We start from the raw sequence: 18,086 nt of genomic DNA, 5'->3' as shown, positions 1-18,086 counted from the left end.
AATCAGTAGGTTCAGAATTGCTGAATTTGATACATTTCAGTGCAAAATTGGCTATCCTGATCTGTGAAAATGGAAGCACAGGCTCTGCTTTTATTAACACTTCACCATTATTGCTGTTCTGCCCAGACAGTATCTGGAGGGAAAAAAATCAACACCTAGTGATGCATATAATGCTTCCTGCAATACCTTAACAGTAGGGGGTTTTGCCTCCAGGGTAGAGAGAAAAGGGAGAGAATTGCTTGCTGTGAGCTGGAAAAGCAGCGCAGTTGGCTCTGGCAGTGAGGGGGTTGACTGACAGTCTGCAGTGCAGTGGAGTTAGCTGAGCTCCCTATATGGCTGTGGATTAGCTATATGCTAATACTGATAGGAGAGGAGCAGTACAGAGCGCAGTGAGCTGACGGTGGAGGCGATCAGCCTCAGCAGAGCTGACTCCTCAAGAGCCATGGCTGAAGGGGGTGAAGGAGGGGAAGATGAAATACAGTTCCTACGAACTGTAAGTATCTGCTTTTTATAGGTCATGTAGTACATGATTTTGTGTCTCACATCTATTTCTTTTCTGTTGTATTAAAAATAAAGAGTTATTTCTGTGCTGGGCTTTGCCAAATGGCAGAATTGATTTAGTCAGTGGATAAAATAAAGCAAGAATAAGAGCTTTAATAGCATCATGCAGTCTCAGTGTGTTCTTCCCTGAATCTGCTCAATAGCCAGTTTTGTATAAGGAGACCTATTTCCGCTGTAATCCCCTGTGTTTGAAGCGTCCTCATCAACTTTGTACTTGGGTTTCTAAATGTAGCATGCCAAATATGTGACCTCTGAAACTTCTGTCTGGGTTAGATTTCACTGACATTAACAGAAGCTTTGCAAATAGGAGTGCCTTAAAATGATGAATAAACCAAGCAAGCCCCTGATGACCTCTTCTGATAAACATGCACACAGAAGCACACTTGTGTGTAGGAAATACCAACAGATGTTGAAGTCAGGGCTCTGCAAATGTTTGGGGTCTTTTCTCTACTTAAAAGAAGCTTATCTTTAAAGGATATAAGCATTTCTTTGGGAAGGGGTGTTAATTAGTGAAATATCCTCCACTTGGTGTAATTTTCTATAAAGAGCCTTCACACCATTCTTTCCTAAAGGTTTACACAAATCTAGTATGACAACTAATTTGGACTTTTAAGCAAGTAGTGTACATGCATTAATTTTTGGGAAGAGGATAACATCCTTTTCATGTCTCATCTTGTGTCTCCTTATTTTTACCCTGCATGACTAAGAGTGTGTTGTTGTGTAACTAGCATGGAAAAACTGCTATTAAATGTGTGTATTCCCTCCTCTTTCCGTGCTGTCTTTACTTTGCATTTATCACAAATAATGTTCCATAAACAGGCTCCTCTAGAGTTCATTCAACTTTAAAAGGAAAAGTCACTAAAATAAAACATGCTAAATTCCCAAAGTAAGAAATTACAAGATTGATTTGTGAGAGGCTGGGGTAATTTATTTATGGGAAATAAAGGTTGGAGTAAGGTGATGGCTGCTGATGTAAATTGTTCAGGTGTGATGAAGTGTCATTAGTACTTTTAAGCCTCAGAGAATTTAATGGAGGGGGGGATGGATAATGATAAGGAAAAATCTTTTCCAACATTCCTTCCCTCCACTACACTTTTTAGAGGTACATAATTTAGCAGATTACCTGACCTTTAGGGAAAGGTGCTTTAATCCAGGACTGGAGCTTTCAACGAGTATCCTTCATCCTTTCACTTTTTGGGATGTTGCCTTGACTGAGCAGTCACCCCCAGTGATGGAGTAAGAAGCTTTGCCCTTTCATAGGTAGCCTGTGTGTGCTACATGAGACGGCAATTTCTGCTGCTGTGATACATTCTCGTGCTAGAATTCTTTCCAATGATTACAATGAAGTGCTCAATAGAGGTGTGGGCCAAAAATGGAAATAGCAAAAGGGAGGCTATGCAGAAGCGTTCCTTCCATGTAGTGCTAGGAAATCTTTTACAGGGGAAAGAATGGACGGGATTTGTGTCTTGGAAGTTCTAGCTACTTCTGCTCTAAACAATCCTGTCTGTTACTGCTGTCTCCTCTCCATCATAAAACTTCCTTCACCTTCGTGGGGAAGGGATGAATTGTGGTTTCTTAATATACTGAGAAAGGAAATATTTATTAGATACTGAGCGCTACAGTAAGACACACCTTCAACACTGATTTCTTACAGCTTTTATTGCTGCCTAAACACTGTTTATGCTTACAAACATAAAGTACAGTAGTCCTTAACAACTCTTACAGTGAAATTGTTAATCAATTAGGATCTTCTCCAAACCAAAATATTTTCTGGGAATTTGGATTGTTACTTAATGTTTCCAAGGCTTGTGCAGCTGAATCTTCCTTTGAAAATGTTGATATCCGTACTTTTATTTTTGAGTCTTTAGAGAGAAATTGTCTGGGATGTTTTAGGGTCTTGGGGATAACTCTTGGTTAGGTATAAAATAAGATTAGGTGTCTTTTGATTCAAAGATATCATACAGTATTTTTTGAAAGAGCAAGAGAATAAATTCTTAGAAGTCTGCTTAAATTATTGTTTGCTACCTTAAAGACAAATATCTGTCTGTCTTCGATATTTTGTTGGTTATGATTTTTTTGTCTTATAGATCTAAGTCATTGTTCAATTTTGTACCTCACTTCTAGGTTCTCTCCTGACATAACAGGTGAAGAAGCTTCTTAATGCATGATGATGAAATCTGTGTTTGTTTCTCTGGAGCAGCAACTTATGGGCACAATTACAAGATTTGATGGAAAACTTTTTACTATCACCTTCTTCCAAAACATTCCTTATATTTGATTAGTTTGGCAGCAATGGGAATGACAAAGACCTAAAGAAAAATTCCAGAGAGGATAACAACACTATCATTGTTCTTGTAGTATTATGTCTTCAGTACTCATTTCAAGTATGTCCTAATGTTTGTGTGAAGCCTTTACATGCAATGACAGCATTTCATGGAAGGTGTTATTTATACAGCGTAATTTCTGTTCTGAATTTTTCCCTGACTTGTAAGTTCAGTATGAACAAAAATAAATATATAAACACACTTTTTTTTTTTTTTTTTTCTTACACTGCTACCCTGTTGTTATGTCTTTGTTATGAAGTCTTTGGTGTTTTCTTTCTTGTAACAATGCTTGGAATTTTTATCTGTTTTTCTAGTTGGTGGCTTCCTTCTGGATTTGGTTCTGGATATTCAGCGTGTTAGGTATGGAAGGGAGAAGCAAAGCACTTGTTGCATATGTGTAACATTCAATACTGCTGTGTCTTAGTTTCCTGTTTGTTTAGATGGTTTTCCCCTATTGGTTATTTGTTACCCCTTCCTAAAGTGTGAATATGCGAGAAATCAATGTAGCTGACATTATACAGCATTAGGTGAGAATACATACGGTAACCTGTCCTGTTTTGAGATAACATACTGTGGGATATAGAAAGAACCCTCTGGCCCTTAATGAGTGAGTGTAAAGCATTCTCATTTGAGCCTTTCCTAGCTACTGGGAATTTACCGCTATGATAAATTGATGAAGTCCTCTCCTCTCTGGAAATTATTCACAAGTTCCCACTGCTGCTGAATTAGTCAAATATGAGGTGGTCTCGGTCTTGGAGCAGAGAGCTTTTGCCTTCTTCCATAAGAAATATTTAAATAGTCACTTGCTAACAGAAACTGAGAACGTGGTTGAGGATGGGGGGGGAAGTCCCACACCTGCCCAAAGCAGTTCAAATGTAATGAAGCATATCAAAGTTGTTTGCCATATTAGAGTCCAGGTAATGGCGGTAACATTAGTTAATAGGTCTATTGCTTCGCTATTTTTCCTGAAAGTAATAATATTAATGAAAGAGTTTCCCCTTATTTTAATAGAAATACCTTTTTGTTATTTTTGAGGTTGTTCATTAGTCAAGAAAGTTCTGCCTTGTATTCTGTACATCTAAATAGTGTTTGTGCTGGTGTGTCTGGGCATAAGTGTATATGTGCCTTTGTGTACATGTACATATGTCTGTGTATGTGTGGTACTTTCTCCAGCTAGTTGCAAGTCCTTCATTTCTGTGAGTGACAAAGGCCTTACCTATTGAGTCTTCCTTAACTTTTGTTCTGATAAACCTCTCCAATCATTATCTAAAAATTTCCACATAGGACTGGGAAACTGTTTTCTTCCATAGACTGGGTGTAGTTCTTCCTGTTATACTTAAATAGCAAAATATTGTTGTTACAAAGACCCAGAAGAGAGTATTTGCTTTTTTTTTTTCAAGATCTAGTACATGTATGTAAATTTACACAATGAGTTTACAGATATTTTTGGGTTTATTTTTGTATTGAGTTGCTGCTCGAAATCAAGATAATTGAGTGGCTCATACACATATTTATTTGTGGATACGCATTATTGTCTATATTTCTTGAAAATGAGGTCTTCTACTGTTCAGATGTTAAAAATGAGATGGGAAGTAATCTCAGTTTTACAGTATGAACTGTCAGGTATAGCGTGAATTAGTTTTTGGTTTTTTTCCCCCAATTATTTACACCGTTGCCAAATATAAATATAAAAAGTGCTTTTTAAAAACTATTTTAAGAGTTGTATTAATCATTTCAGTTTATCAGGGATTAATTACACCAGTTCTCCTTTAGATGCTTCTAATACATGTTGTTTCATCGAATCTCTGTTCCTGGTGATCCTGTGTTTCTAGAGACATAACAAAGAGCATATGAAGTGGAGATATAAAAATAATTTTTCCTTAATAGTCCAACTTTATATATGATAGTTATGCTGCTAACTTCATGCTGATATTCTGTATCACAGATCTCTGTCTCTTGATTCAGTACAGTACAGATATTTCCTATAAAATACTCACCAGACCAATACTTGTAAACAAATATATTGGACAAATGTCCAAATACGAGACAGTAATGGAAGATATTTCTAGGGAGAAGTCTTTAGCAGTGGTTAATTAAAAACTGAGTAAATGTAGAAATTGATCTCAGTGAGTTGTGCATTAATTTGTAGAAAAGTATAGAAAGGATAAGAAATGCCTTAAGATCACGTCAGTGGAATTCCTTAAGAATGCCTTAAGATCAAATAAGTGAAAGCCCTTTTTAAGGGAGCTGGCATGGATTCTGTGTGCTTTTTGAACAGCTGTGTGTATTCCATTGCATTGTTTTCAAATTAATTAGAACATTTTGTCTATTGTCACTGAAATGTACTGCAATTCATGATACAGCAGTTCATTAGTCAGTCAAGTCCTTTCAAAAAAAGCGTAAAAATAAAGAATAATGTTATATAAAACTTGAATTGCTTCCGCGAGTTGGTGTGTATTAGGAATTCAGATATTTCTGAGTTAAATATTTCTGTATCTGTTCATCTATTTATCTCTGTGCTTTAAATCTCCCCCTTCTGATCCTATTGCTACAGTTGTACAGTTGTATAGCAGTCCATACTTCTAAGTCTTTTAAGTTGTACAACAAAAATTGTGCAACAAAAAACCCAAAAACGACATCATGTTTCTTTCTCTCCCTCTAAAAAGGGTCTTTTAAATAGATTTGGTTTTGCTTCTTAAGCTTCAGGCTGTCGCCAGTACAACTACTTGCATCCACTCTTCTTGTCTTATTTTCCTTCATTTTCTACCATGGAAATCTTACTTAATGTTGTAAATTTATCCTGAGTTATGTTTCTAAGAATTTGTAGTGTTCTTCTTTGTAAATAATGTTGCTCCATTTATTTTCACTCATTTAACTCCTGCTTTTACTACCTGCATGTGTTCTCAGCTTTATGAATATTTTTGCCCAGTTTGTCACTATACGCAAAACTGCTCATGCTCATTCTTTGCTTAGGACTATTTTCCTGCTGAAAGTAGTATCATATTATAGGACAGATTTAGAATATCACAAAGTTTCCAGTGCTGTGTTTATTTTTCATTAAATTAATAGTAAATCTTGTGCAATTAGTTGCAATGTCTTTTCAAGGCAGAATTTAAAGCAAATGCTCTACCGTAGTATAAAGACAACATTCATGGCTTCAGACTGTACTGTGTGTCTTTTTTTTAACCCCCAAACATGTTGGAATAGTTGCTTGATATCTATATCAGCCTTTCAGTTAATTTGTAATAATTCCTCTTTTGGAGTGAAATAAATTTAAATGTGTGTTTTAGGCTCCTGGCATGAAATAGTTCTTTGCACCATGTTTAGATGGAAAGGGAAACACTTCAGTAATTTGGTATGTTTAATTTAATGAAAGTGGTTTGAAGTTTATTAAAAACCCAACTGTAATAAATACTCTGGGGAAAATGCATTTTCTGTGTGATGGTGTATTAGAAGACTACATCAGGTATAGGAGAGCAGAAAGATGAAAAGGCAAGTAGAGCTTTTGCAGATAAAACAGTGAACAATGAAGACTTGCATCATGATTAATCAGAGCTGAAGGCTGACTTCTTTCTATCAAATTGAAGGTAGTTGAGGTAGGAGCACACTTCCAAAAAGTCCTGACATTGCTCTTGAGATGGTACATGGTTTGGTTGGTTTCCTTGAGACATTTCTTATGTTTTATTTAGCATGGATCTATAGACTAGACTGTTTTTCTCCACAAGGATGTAGATCAGTAAAGTTCAGAGATGCATTGTAAAACAATACATAATCATAGTACATGTATATATGATATATGTATGTATATATCATATCATATCATATCATATCATATCATATCATATCATCATATCCTATCAGTTCTATGTGATATATGTAATTATGTGTAATGAGTTGTACTTTAACAAGCTGCTTCATATTAGACCAGTGTACATCAGTTAAAATCAAAACAACATTATACTACATGAACTCAGCATCGTGGTTTTCTACTGTTTCATTCTACAGAAAAAATTTTTAAAATGCCATTTCAAAAATAAATCAGTGCATATACTACAATATTACAAATCCAGTGTATTGTTAGAAAATACTTGGGAGATTGAACATAGTCATGATAGATTTAGTTTTAAGGATAGAGCTAACTAACTCCTTGTTACTTTCTTTTCCTTTTTTTCCTTTTTTCTGGTTACATTTCTGGGGGTATTTGGTGTTGATGCAGTTCTGCTGAAATAACATCAAATTTGTTACAGTCAAGAAAAACTCTTCAATCTTGCCTTAGAATTTTGGTGAGTGTAAAGCCTTTTGATAGGACTTGTGACCATGCAATAATCCTAAATTAATAGGCAAACATATATTTCCCTATTTCCTCCTAGTCACACTGGTGGTTGTTGTAGGGATTTGTCTTCTGCTCATGCTCTGCTTTTTGATGTCTAAATGGGAATTAATATCTTCAGTAATAAAGAGTGAATTTTTTAGTGATGTTATGCATTTTTATAGAATGCAGCAAGTCGGTTTTCTGATCTCTAGTCCCATGCCATACTAACTGGGTATCGAAATCCAGCAGTGAATATTGCCTCTTCTCAGTTCCCATGGCAGTGCTGTGACCACATAGCCAAATGCTGCCAGGTGCATTAGCTACACATTCCAAAAATTAAAACAGATTTGCACGCATGGAGGAGATGAAAAATAAAATTGGCATGCAGTTATTTTGAAGATATGGAATTCAATAACAGGACACTAGCTAAAAGTTGTGGGTTTCTTGGCTTCATACACAGTGCAGTAATCTTCTGAAGTGGAATTGGCAAATATGTGACACCTCAGGGTAGTTCAAAATTGGGATATGCATTGGAATTATAACAGCCTACAGGGAAGTTGATTTCATTCCCCACCCCCCCGATCTGCTTTTGGTAGTGTCTCGGTATGATGCACACAGAGCTGCTGATTGCCAGTCATTGCACACCTGCTGTCAGTCGACTCTCAGTCTCCACAGACATGGTTCAGCTGTAAATAGGAGCTGATGACCAGTCTGTAACCACCCTTTTCCAGTTCCCTCTTCTGGCACATTGCATCCATGGGGATGAGTGTCAGCTACTGTCAGCAGAAGTAACAGCAGAGACATCAGCAACATAAAGTGAAAGATTCAGTAGTAACATCAGTTTTGTTCCTTCTACTGGGCTTTTATCCAAATAAGCAAGTGCTAGTTCCTCAGTGAGCTGAGTAGTCAGCACACGCCTGAGCTGTTTTTAGTCCACAGCAAACATCTCTGTCAATCCTGAATATTTCAGCTACTTCAGCACTCAATCATGTTCGCTAATACCTTATACTAGAAAACCAACTTCCCTTGACAAAATTGCAACAATCTGAAATCTCGTCAATAACTAAGTAATACAGAAGAACTGCAACTTAAATAAAATCTTATAAAATTACTTGTACAAAAAATAGAATTTCAACTTGCAAATTGAAGCACCTTTTTAAAAGAGGATGCAGAATTAATTTACAGCACTGGAAGTTTAACATGCTTTCAAACTACATCAGCAGTACCATGTACAAATGGGAGTAAAAGGATCATCAAGCTTAGAATATATACTAGTACTAAAGCCACAGGTGATTCACTAGAATGGTCAAGGCCAAATGATTCCCATTTCCCAAGACTCTGATTTTCATTGTCATCACTGCCTCATCTTTTCTGTATATGGAAAATTCTCAGAAGACCTATACACCTGATACATATTAAAGATACTTAATGTCAGTAGTTTGTATAATTCAGAAGCTGTTAAAGAATGTATGGAAATGTTGATACAATTAGTTAACATTTTGACTAAAAAAAAAAATTACCTCCCCAGCTGTCAGTATTAAACTCCAATTTAACATCATAACTGTCTTCTCAAGTGCATATCCATTTCTGTTGCACTTTTCAAGAGACCAAAATCAATAGACCTTATAGTTTCCTTGTGGCCAAAGCTGGGAAAGGTAGAGTTTAGAATTTGGAATATCTCAGTCTGATCATGTAGATCGTGATTGCATTTGTAGTTACAAGGTAACCTCTTTGTGAAGAACATTCATGGGACAAAAGATTTTTTGCTGCATTCATATTGACCATTACAGGACTAAATGCTAATAGGGATTAATAAGATCTGATTTTCTGATTTGTCTGTGTAAAGTTAATAGTGATTGTGTGCAAAACCTTTGCTTAAATTTTTTGCATTTTTCCTTTATTTTATGAGCTACTTTGATATATTAGAGTTAATAGAGTGAGTTTTTTAAAATCCATAGGAAAACATTAACATTCTAATTTGCAGACACTAAAGCTTTTCTTTAAGAGTTGTGACTTGCTCCTTCCTTGCTATCCTAGTAAAGTTTTGCAGATATCTTGGAAATCTTTGTTTAATTACTTTGTTACCATTTTCTAAGTTTTTAGACCGTAACAAATTTCCTCAAAGAGGAAAAAAAGAAGGATATCACCTGCATTTAAAATATATTGATATGAATATATACTGATAATGTTAAAAAAATTCTTTATTAAGGAAAAGAACTTTATCAGAAGAGAAAATGATTTTCTTACTAAGGTCTTTGTTCATTTTTTGATTTGAAAAGCTGCAATTTGATGACTCATTGTGAATGGCCTAGCTAGCCAAACTGCAGATAAGTTACAGAAGCTGTTGTTAATGACCTTTTACTGCAAACCAGAGTATAGTTGCTCTTTCTTGTCATAGTTGAGATTTGCTTGTCACAAGCAATAAGCTGTAATGTTGTCTCCACTAGTGCCTTGCTATTGGAAAACACCAACTTTGAGAGAAGCTGAACAAGGCAGTATGACATTTCTGTGATTTATTTGAAATTCAGGAAGCTTGGTGGTATGTGGAAGACTCTAGATTCATTCAGAGCATGTAAATTGAATTTCATGACAGAAGTTTGTTTTTGTTAGAAAGACCCATTTTGTTCTACCAGGGATCTTCCTAAGCCAGCTTCTCTCAAGGTTGACCTTAGGCTTAAATAACATCACTGACGAAATAAGGGCCTGTTTATAAAGCTTAACTTGCCAATTAGAGCAGTAATATGAACTTTCTTGCCCTTGCCAATATGAAGACCATTTAGAATCATAAATCACAACATTCTAAAGGGTGAAATGTGTTCACCACAATGCAAAAAATGGAGGGGGAGGAGAAATCTGCAAGGGAAAAAAAAAGATGAAAGAGGTGATATTCTGTTAAAGATAATCCATGACATCTGCAGAATATTTCTAGTGCTATTTAGAAAATTAATCACATTATTACAAAGTTCTATAATGTGTTCATGCAATTTAACTATATCCTGATTAATTTACTACTTTTACATCTGTGTCTCTTTTTTTGTTTTTCTAAAACAAACTAGACAGAGAGCCAGTGATAACATGGGAGTTGATGGAAGATTATCCTGACCTTAGGCTACTTCCAGGCAACATCAGTTAACAATATCCAGTCTCTTTACTTCTGTGCATCCCTTAAATCTCCAGCACTACTGCTGTAGGTAAACACCCTATCAGCTAGCTGTGTAATGTAGGTATACTGGAACACCAGAACCAGATACCAGCTTCTGTGTACTCTGGTTTCTCTTTCTATCATTTCTTAAGCCAGCAAAATGATGCTTGCAGTTGTTACAATAGAAGTCACAGAGCTATTCCTCTTAAGTGCAGCTGCAGAGGACAGAGGCAAAGACACAGTTACTATTTTCTGGAAACTGGGAATAGGACATTAGGAAGAAGTTCTTCACAGAAGGGGTGATGAGGCATTGGAATGGGCTGCCCAGGGATGTGGTAGAGTCACCACCCCTGGAGGTGTTTAAGTAAAGACTGGATGTGGCACTTGTTACTGGGATCTAGTTGACAAGGTGGTGTTTGGTGATAGTTGGGCTCAATGATCTCAAAGGTCTCTTTCAACCTAGTTGATTCTGTGATTCTGTAATATCGTATAAGCATGACAAAAAAATAGTGAGCTTTTAGTAGTGCTGAGTTAGCTCCCATCTGACCATGTCACCAGGGAGGTGTAGTCCTGGACTGAGGTGGCATCTCAAAAATAACTTGTACCTCCTTTTGTTCAAGCAGAGATTTATGTAGTCAGGATTCTTGGTACACATGACCATTGTCTGGGATTTTTAAGGTTGTTGGTTTGATTATAAGATAATTGCATATTGATTTGTAAGCATTTGGGGGTGGGGGATGTGCAAGGTGAAGAGTTACAATATTTGCAGAAATGCAGTCTTAGACAATGTTGGGCAATGTGCTTGTGTCCTAAAATAGAGGTCTGAAGCAATGGCAGCACCTGCTTCTTCCCAAGTACTTCTTCTCCTGTTACAATATTCTATATGCACATTCAGTCTGGTTACTTTCTGTCTAGTACATACATAGTTTGCATAGCTCTTGTGACTATTAGTTGTGCTTGAATCATTGGCCACAGGTCTTGTCTTCAGCTGTTTACAAGTAAGTGTAATGTCCATATGTAGAACTTGATAAAATGTTATAGCTATACGTCAGTCATTGGTAGCCATATGTGGTGAGAGCGTACTGTTGCTAAATCATAATTGGGAGGTAAATGTTCTAAATGTGAGAGCCTGTAGATGCACAAAGGGAGATTTACTGCATCTGTGGTTCAATTTAAAAAAAAAACAATTAGACATTTAATTTCTATGCCTTTTATATTATGATTTGACTCAGCATTATAGAAGTAGAACAATCACTCCTTATGTTGCAATGAGAAGTAGTAGTTTCAGTCCAGTGATCTAATGATGGACAAATTTGAAAGACTTATCTTAAACCACCTCAAGTGAGCCACGATTAAAACCCATATTTTAGCGTAATTAATGTGCTCTGAAGGACTCTCTTAATGTTTGCAGCTGTAATTCAAACTGTGGTGTTAATCTAAGTAAGCAAAATAGTACCTGTGATGTAACACAAATATATAGACTATCTGGGCAAGAAACTTTTTGTTTTGGGTTTTTTTTTAATATTTGAGTTGTTTTGGTTTTGATTCTGTTGCACCTAGAAAAAGGCTAGAATCTACTTGTGTACAAACACGAGAAAACAGGGCATTCTCTGACAAAAAGAGCTTACCTTAGTGTGTGGATGGACAGGCTGCAGATGAGTACACAAGGAAAGTATGGTCAGTATGAATAGGAGGCATAACACATTTGAAATGTTACTCTACAAAATGAAGGATTAAATAAAAGTTAAATTAAACAGGTGAAACCACAAGAATAAACAAACAAATAAAAACCCCAAAAAATCAGAAAATGCTAGTGGGTTACCTCTGCAGGGAATTACCCTCTGGGAGATGATCGATGATTGCCCAACCAAAATCAAAAACCAACCCTAACTTGAATGTTTTGTAGATGGGCATTTGTGATTGGTACCACAAACTTAACAGAAATGGAATTGGCTTGATTGAAGGGATGGCAATTAAAGGAAGTGTTGCAAAATGTAGAATATTCCCTTAAGAAAGGATATTCTTTGATGTATGATCTTTGTATGCTTTCAAGCCTAATCGACAAGAAGGGAGATTTAATCCATGAAACAGAGAGCAGCTAACAACCAAGTTCTAAGTGATGCCCATGAGTTAGAAACACAAACTACTGTTGGTAGAATTGCCTTGTTAAGGTATAGAGCTGGACATGCTTCAGCAATCTCAGACCTAGTGGGAGGTTAACAAGGCTTGGGAAGTAGGATGCCCTCTGAAAGTGGACACAAAGAATGCAGAATTTATAGACCGTCTGGCAGAGCTCCCAAGATAAGGAAGAAACCAATAAACACAACTCAGCAACTGTGCTGAAATCAGCTCCAACTGCCTAAAAGGTAATTCTGGCAGGGGGAGACTGTGACCACTGGAACAAGAAACCCACCAACTCAAAAGAAGAGAAAGCTTGAGCATGTGGAGCAATCAGCATGGGAAATGAGAGAATCATTAACCAATAGAAGATAGAATACTAATTAATAAGAGAACTATGCAACTTGCAGCAAACTAATTCCTTAGTTTGCTAATATGTACAAATAGTAAAAATTTTTGATGGTTGCTGTGCTTGATTTGTGGAATACCACCAAACACCCAGGCTTGCACAGCTCTGAAATAAATAATCAATGTCTCTCTCAAGTGTGTCATTATTGGCTTGCTGTGTATTGGGAAATGAATTTGATTTTTGTGGACAACAGAAAGATGAGTTGTAAAAGATATAATTATTTAATGGGATAGGAAGGAAAAGACTAAGATAAAATTATCCCACAGAGATGGATTTTTTTTTGTTTTTTATCACAAAATTAAAAAAAAGGAAGTATGTGGATAGAGTTGACTAGGGAGAAAGAGAACCTTTATATTCAGTCACTGTGAGTACTCATTAGTAGTGAATATTCTCAAGGAGAGACTGACACACCAGTCCATATCCATTTCCCCTTTAGCTCTACCTGAGGGTATAAAAAACAGAGTGAGAACAACTGCCCTTCTGTCTCTTGTTGTTTGAGGTCATAAAAAAAAAATTAAGGAATTATAAGAAATGGCAGGCTTTTCATTAATTTTGATATGTATGACTTGTCAGAATTGTGGGTCTTACCAGGAATTTGCTTGGTCTTAATGGAAAATTGCAAATAGGTATTTTTCTTCTTCAGCTTCAAAGGAGAATCTACATTTAGTAATAAGCAAGGCTGCATTTTCTTAAATATAGAAGGAATACAACAAACAGATAAAGATACTTTGCTGATAACACTGAAATTCCTCTGTCATTACTCCTCAAAGGCCATCTTCATATGTTCTTTTTCAGATTTGTTAAGTGACTGAGACTTTCCAGTCTTTTTGTTCGCCTTATTTTTACTACATAGCATCCATCTGAACTATCTTTTCTCAGATAAGTCTTGCATCTGCTTTCAGTTAATGTGGAAACATTTTTTTATGCATCACAAGAACAGAGGACTGGGAAGAACTTTTTGAGTAATGGAATCCATTTTGAACTGAAGTTCAATTTTAGAGCTAATTATAGCTTTTCTCCTGCTGCTTTTATCAAGGTACCAATTCACTGATCTAGTAATTTTCCTTCAGTTTTTCAGCTTAAATATTTTTATATATTTACAGATTTTTTTCACGTGTCCAAACTGTAATTTATCAGTATATTTATAAAGAAGAATTCTATTCCCTCTCCAGTTTGTCTTTTCTGGAATAAGTAGACGGAGTTTGTTTCGCTTACTGTCATATGACTGAATGTTTGGTTTCCTTACAATTTTGTTTTCTCTTGTTTATACTCTTGCTGTCTCACCCTCCTTTAAACATTGGTGACAACCACTTCTTGGACACTGACATAGCAAATTCCTCCTTTTTGGCCAGGACTTGCTCACCTGCATAGCAAGGCCATATTGACATATATTAAAGAATATAAATTCAACATAGACAGCAACCTAAAAAAAAAGACAAGCTATGTATCTAAACCTCTTCTGAAGGCTGCAAGTTCTCTGATTATATTAGTAAATCAAATAGCCAGAGTCAATTCTCTAGCCTTGAGACTAAGTGGAAGTATATAGCCTACATGCATGCAGCTAAACCAAGTCCCCAGGATATTAGCTGGAACTGGCTTATTGGAAACAGTCCCTGACCTGCCAAGGTATTTTCTGGTAAGATTCTGGTCAGTACAGGGCAGTATATTTCCTAGGTTCATGCTGAGTATGGTCTTCTGTCAGTGCAATCTCTCTGCACTGTCTAAGAGAAACTGATGAAATGTCAGGTGCTTGGGTAGTCACTAGCTCTTATTTACATTGGCATCAGTTAAAAAGGACTGTAATACTGCTTTTGATGCCCTTAAGAGCATTTTTTTTCAATATCGCATTTTAGTTTTGAGGGAAATTTAATTTTAATTCAGAAAGAAGTAGTTCCAGAAATATGCTTTCTCCTTATAGCACCATAGGAAAGAGTATAAAATCATCAAGGTTGGAAAAGACCCTTAAGATTGAGTCTAGATGTTAAGCTAGAACAGCTGTGTTCATCACTAAACCATATTCCATCTATGAATCTTTTAAATACATCCAGGGATGGCGTCACAACCACTTCCACGGGCAGTGTATCTCAATGCTTGACAAATCTTTCAGTGAAGAAATTCTTCCTAATATACAATCTAAACCCGTATTGGTGCATTTGAGGCCGCTTCCTCTTGCCCTGTTGCTTGCTGCTTGGGAGAAGAGACTGATTCCTCCTCCAACTTCCTTTCAAGGAGCTGCAGAGGGTAATAAGGTCTCCCCTGAACCTCCTTTTCTACAGGCTAAACAACCCCAGCTCCCTCAGCCACACCTGTAGTCCTTTCACCACCTTTTTGCCCTTCTCTGGACATGCTCCAGCACTTCAATATCTTTCTTGTAGTGAGAGGCTCAAAACTGAGCACAGTATTCAAGGTGCAGCCTCACCAGTGCCAAGTACAGGGGGATGATCCTGCTGGCCACACTATTTCTGATACAAGTCAGGATGCCATTGACTGTCTTGGCTGTCTGCGCACACTGTCAGATCATGTTCAGACAGCTGCTGCCCAACTCCCCCAGGTTCTTTTCCACAGGCAGCTTTCCAGCCACTCTTTCCCAAGCAGTTTGTTAACAGATTATGTGTTACCATTGACTGACTTAGCTGTTCTAATAGTATTTACTCACCCAGCTTAATATTGTATGAGGCACAGGACTTTATCAGAAGTGCACCCTCTGAGACATAATCAGCCAGAGAAAGAGTCCTTAGTGCTGAGTCAGAAGGAAAAATTTAGGAATAGCATTGTAGTTGTCTATAAGCCAAAATTCTCTAAATCAGGCTTACAGTCATAGCTGGATTTCTCTTCACTGAGAGAACTACCCTTGAGTAGCAGGAATGGCATTCCTGATCATTGAGTTTATGAAGAATAAAGTGTGATAGCCCTAATGGGAATTGACTTGTGCTCAAGAAACCCGTGGTGAAAACTTGTATCCAAGCTAGAACATGCAATCAGTGTGCACTAGAGTAGAACTAGAGCTAACTGTTATTCTTCAACAGATAATAGAATAGTTTATTTTAAAAATTCCTTTAAAAACTTGACTATGTATTCATTACCATGGCTTTAGAGATGGAAAATCCTCTTTTCTTGGAGTATGCATTAATTAGGTCTGAGAAAAAATACTAGCATATTCACAAAAGTCAGTGTCATGCCTAGCTACTGAGAGGTAATTTTTGTAACAGTAATACTCTCAGGCATGGGATCCCTTTTAGATTTTCAAGTTCAAGAGTAGAAATGCAGTTGCAATAAAGAAGGGGAAAGATTGAAGTCAGCATTCTTTTGTATTTTTTATTGTTAGGTTGTTGTTGGGGTTTTTTTACATTCACAGTTAAACCAAGTCCCTCAATTCATTTGGAACCGTTGTTGATAATAAGAAAGTGCATTAATATGGTGAAGTCTCCCGTTGTCCAAGAAACTTATCTGCAGTTCTCAGTCAAACATTTCTATATTAGAAAGGCTGTGGCTGAAATATTCAGTAAAAGCCTATAAAAATCCCTCCCTTGAGCTTCCACTTGCAGGTAGAATTTAAGTGACCTAATAAAGCCTGAAAGTGGTGCAGTGTCATTTATTTGTCTGCCTGTGTGCTTCCAACAAATGTTTCAAAATGCTGTAATTTTTTTCTGTGGGAGTCTTAGCTCCATGGTAACCATATCCAGTTTAACTCTTTAGGAATCTTGTCACTGTAGAGAAATCTTCTTATCTAATGATTAAATCTACTCCAGTCTCCTTTTGACGGTCTTCTTTTCCTTCCTAACTTCCCCAAACAAGGCTTTGTTAAGTGTGGATGCAACTGATCCTCTGGTGTAGGATGACGTCACTTCAGAGTAATTGTTCATGTTTTCTTCACGAACAAGAGTAATACAAGGTTAGGACAAAGTAAGACTAAGATGATGAGTCAGACTGTAGTCTCACAATTTGCAGGTACAGTACCATTGCCACGTTTGAAGTTCAGGATGTGGGAAACAAAGTATTATGAGTATGGAAATATTCTTGCATGAATTGATGATGAAAAAATTGTGACCTTTAGAAAAGAAACAGTGCTGTGACAGAGATGCTCTGTAAGTTACATAGGAGTGCCCATTCTCTTTATTAGCATAAGATAAATCTTGAAGGAAAAAGGTGACAAATTGTTATGAATCGTTTTGAAGTAAAAGTCTCACATTCAGAAAGAATAAAACACACTCGGGAATACGGGTTTTCTAATAAGAAATGTACAACGGTTTTGCCAGGAATTCTGCACTCCACCCTAGTACAAGAGTTATAAAGTAACCTCTGTACATTTGAAAATTTAGGAGGAAGTTTCCAGAACAGTTTTAAGATAACTGACTTATTCAGATTTGCATGGTAATTTGTGGAGTGTACAAGGAGGGGGAAATTTGTAAATATTTACCACTTTCTTCAAAGCAATACTGTTCATTTTAAACCACAGTGACATATCAGAAGCTAGACCACTGATTTGACTGCTTTTGAAATAATTTGATCCAAAACCCAATGATATATATTTTTGTGGATATCAGTTATTTACAGTCAGCTGTCTGTGTATAACCAGGGAAACACATCTCATGATGAAGTCTAATGTCTGGCGCATGCTGAACGTAGATTTTATTGCTTTTCTTTCTATATATCTGTTCTCTCTTAAGCAGAAATCAAGTGTTGGCAGTCTAAGAGGACATTAAATTAATGTCATGTTAGTCCTTCTGGTTACACTTCCATTTGACTTTCACTGTATTACTACTTAGTCATTATAATGAAGCCACACTGAAATCCTGGCGACTTGCCTGAGACCTTAACATCCCTCTGTGTTGAAATGAACCATATGCTACTATTCTATAAGAGTCACAATAGATGGTATATTTTTTTGTTGTACTTATTATTCAGAATTAGTTTTTTCTTCTTAGTCAAAGACATAGCTATAAAAATGGGCACAGCTTGAAAACTGCACACATTTTATTATAGCTGAATTTTTTTTGTTTTTTCCTTGCATCACCAGTCTTTAATGGTACTACATGTAGTACTCTCGATACTGCATCCTTAAAATATGTCCCACTTCTGTTTACCTGGATCTGACTATTTACACAGAAAACTATTTCTCTGAATTATTGGTTACCTTTGCCTCATGTTGCTTAGAAAATACTCAGAGAGTATGAATCTCCCTCCTAGTTAAAACTCTAAGATAGGAAAACGTTAAGATTC

General features: G+C 36.5%; 1 protein-coding gene across 9 annotated transcripts in view; it reads left to right on the top strand.

Moving 5' to 3' along the window:
* Window positions 1–375: 375 nt before the first annotated feature.
* Window positions 376–18,086, top strand: part of RYR3 (ryanodine receptor 3) — a 201,631-nt gene continuing 183,920 nt past the window's right edge. For all 9 annotated transcript variants that reach the window (XM_082283494.1, XM_082283492.1, XM_082283493.1 and 6 more), the window contains exon 1: window positions 376–493. In XM_082283494.1, the coding sequence (XP_082139620.1) occupies window positions 443–493 (51 nt within the window). In that variant the 5' untranslated portion in view covers window positions 376–442. The remainder of the gene's footprint in view (window positions 494–18,086) is intronic.

The sequence above is a fragment of the Coloeus monedula genome (genome assembly GCF_965178545.1).
Source record: "Coloeus monedula genome assembly, chromosome: 6".
NCBI lineage: Eukaryota > Metazoa > Chordata > Aves > Passeriformes > Corvidae > Coloeus > Coloeus monedula.
The sequence above is the reverse complement of the archived record's forward strand: the minus strand, read 5'-3'. Positions and strand labels throughout refer to the sequence as shown.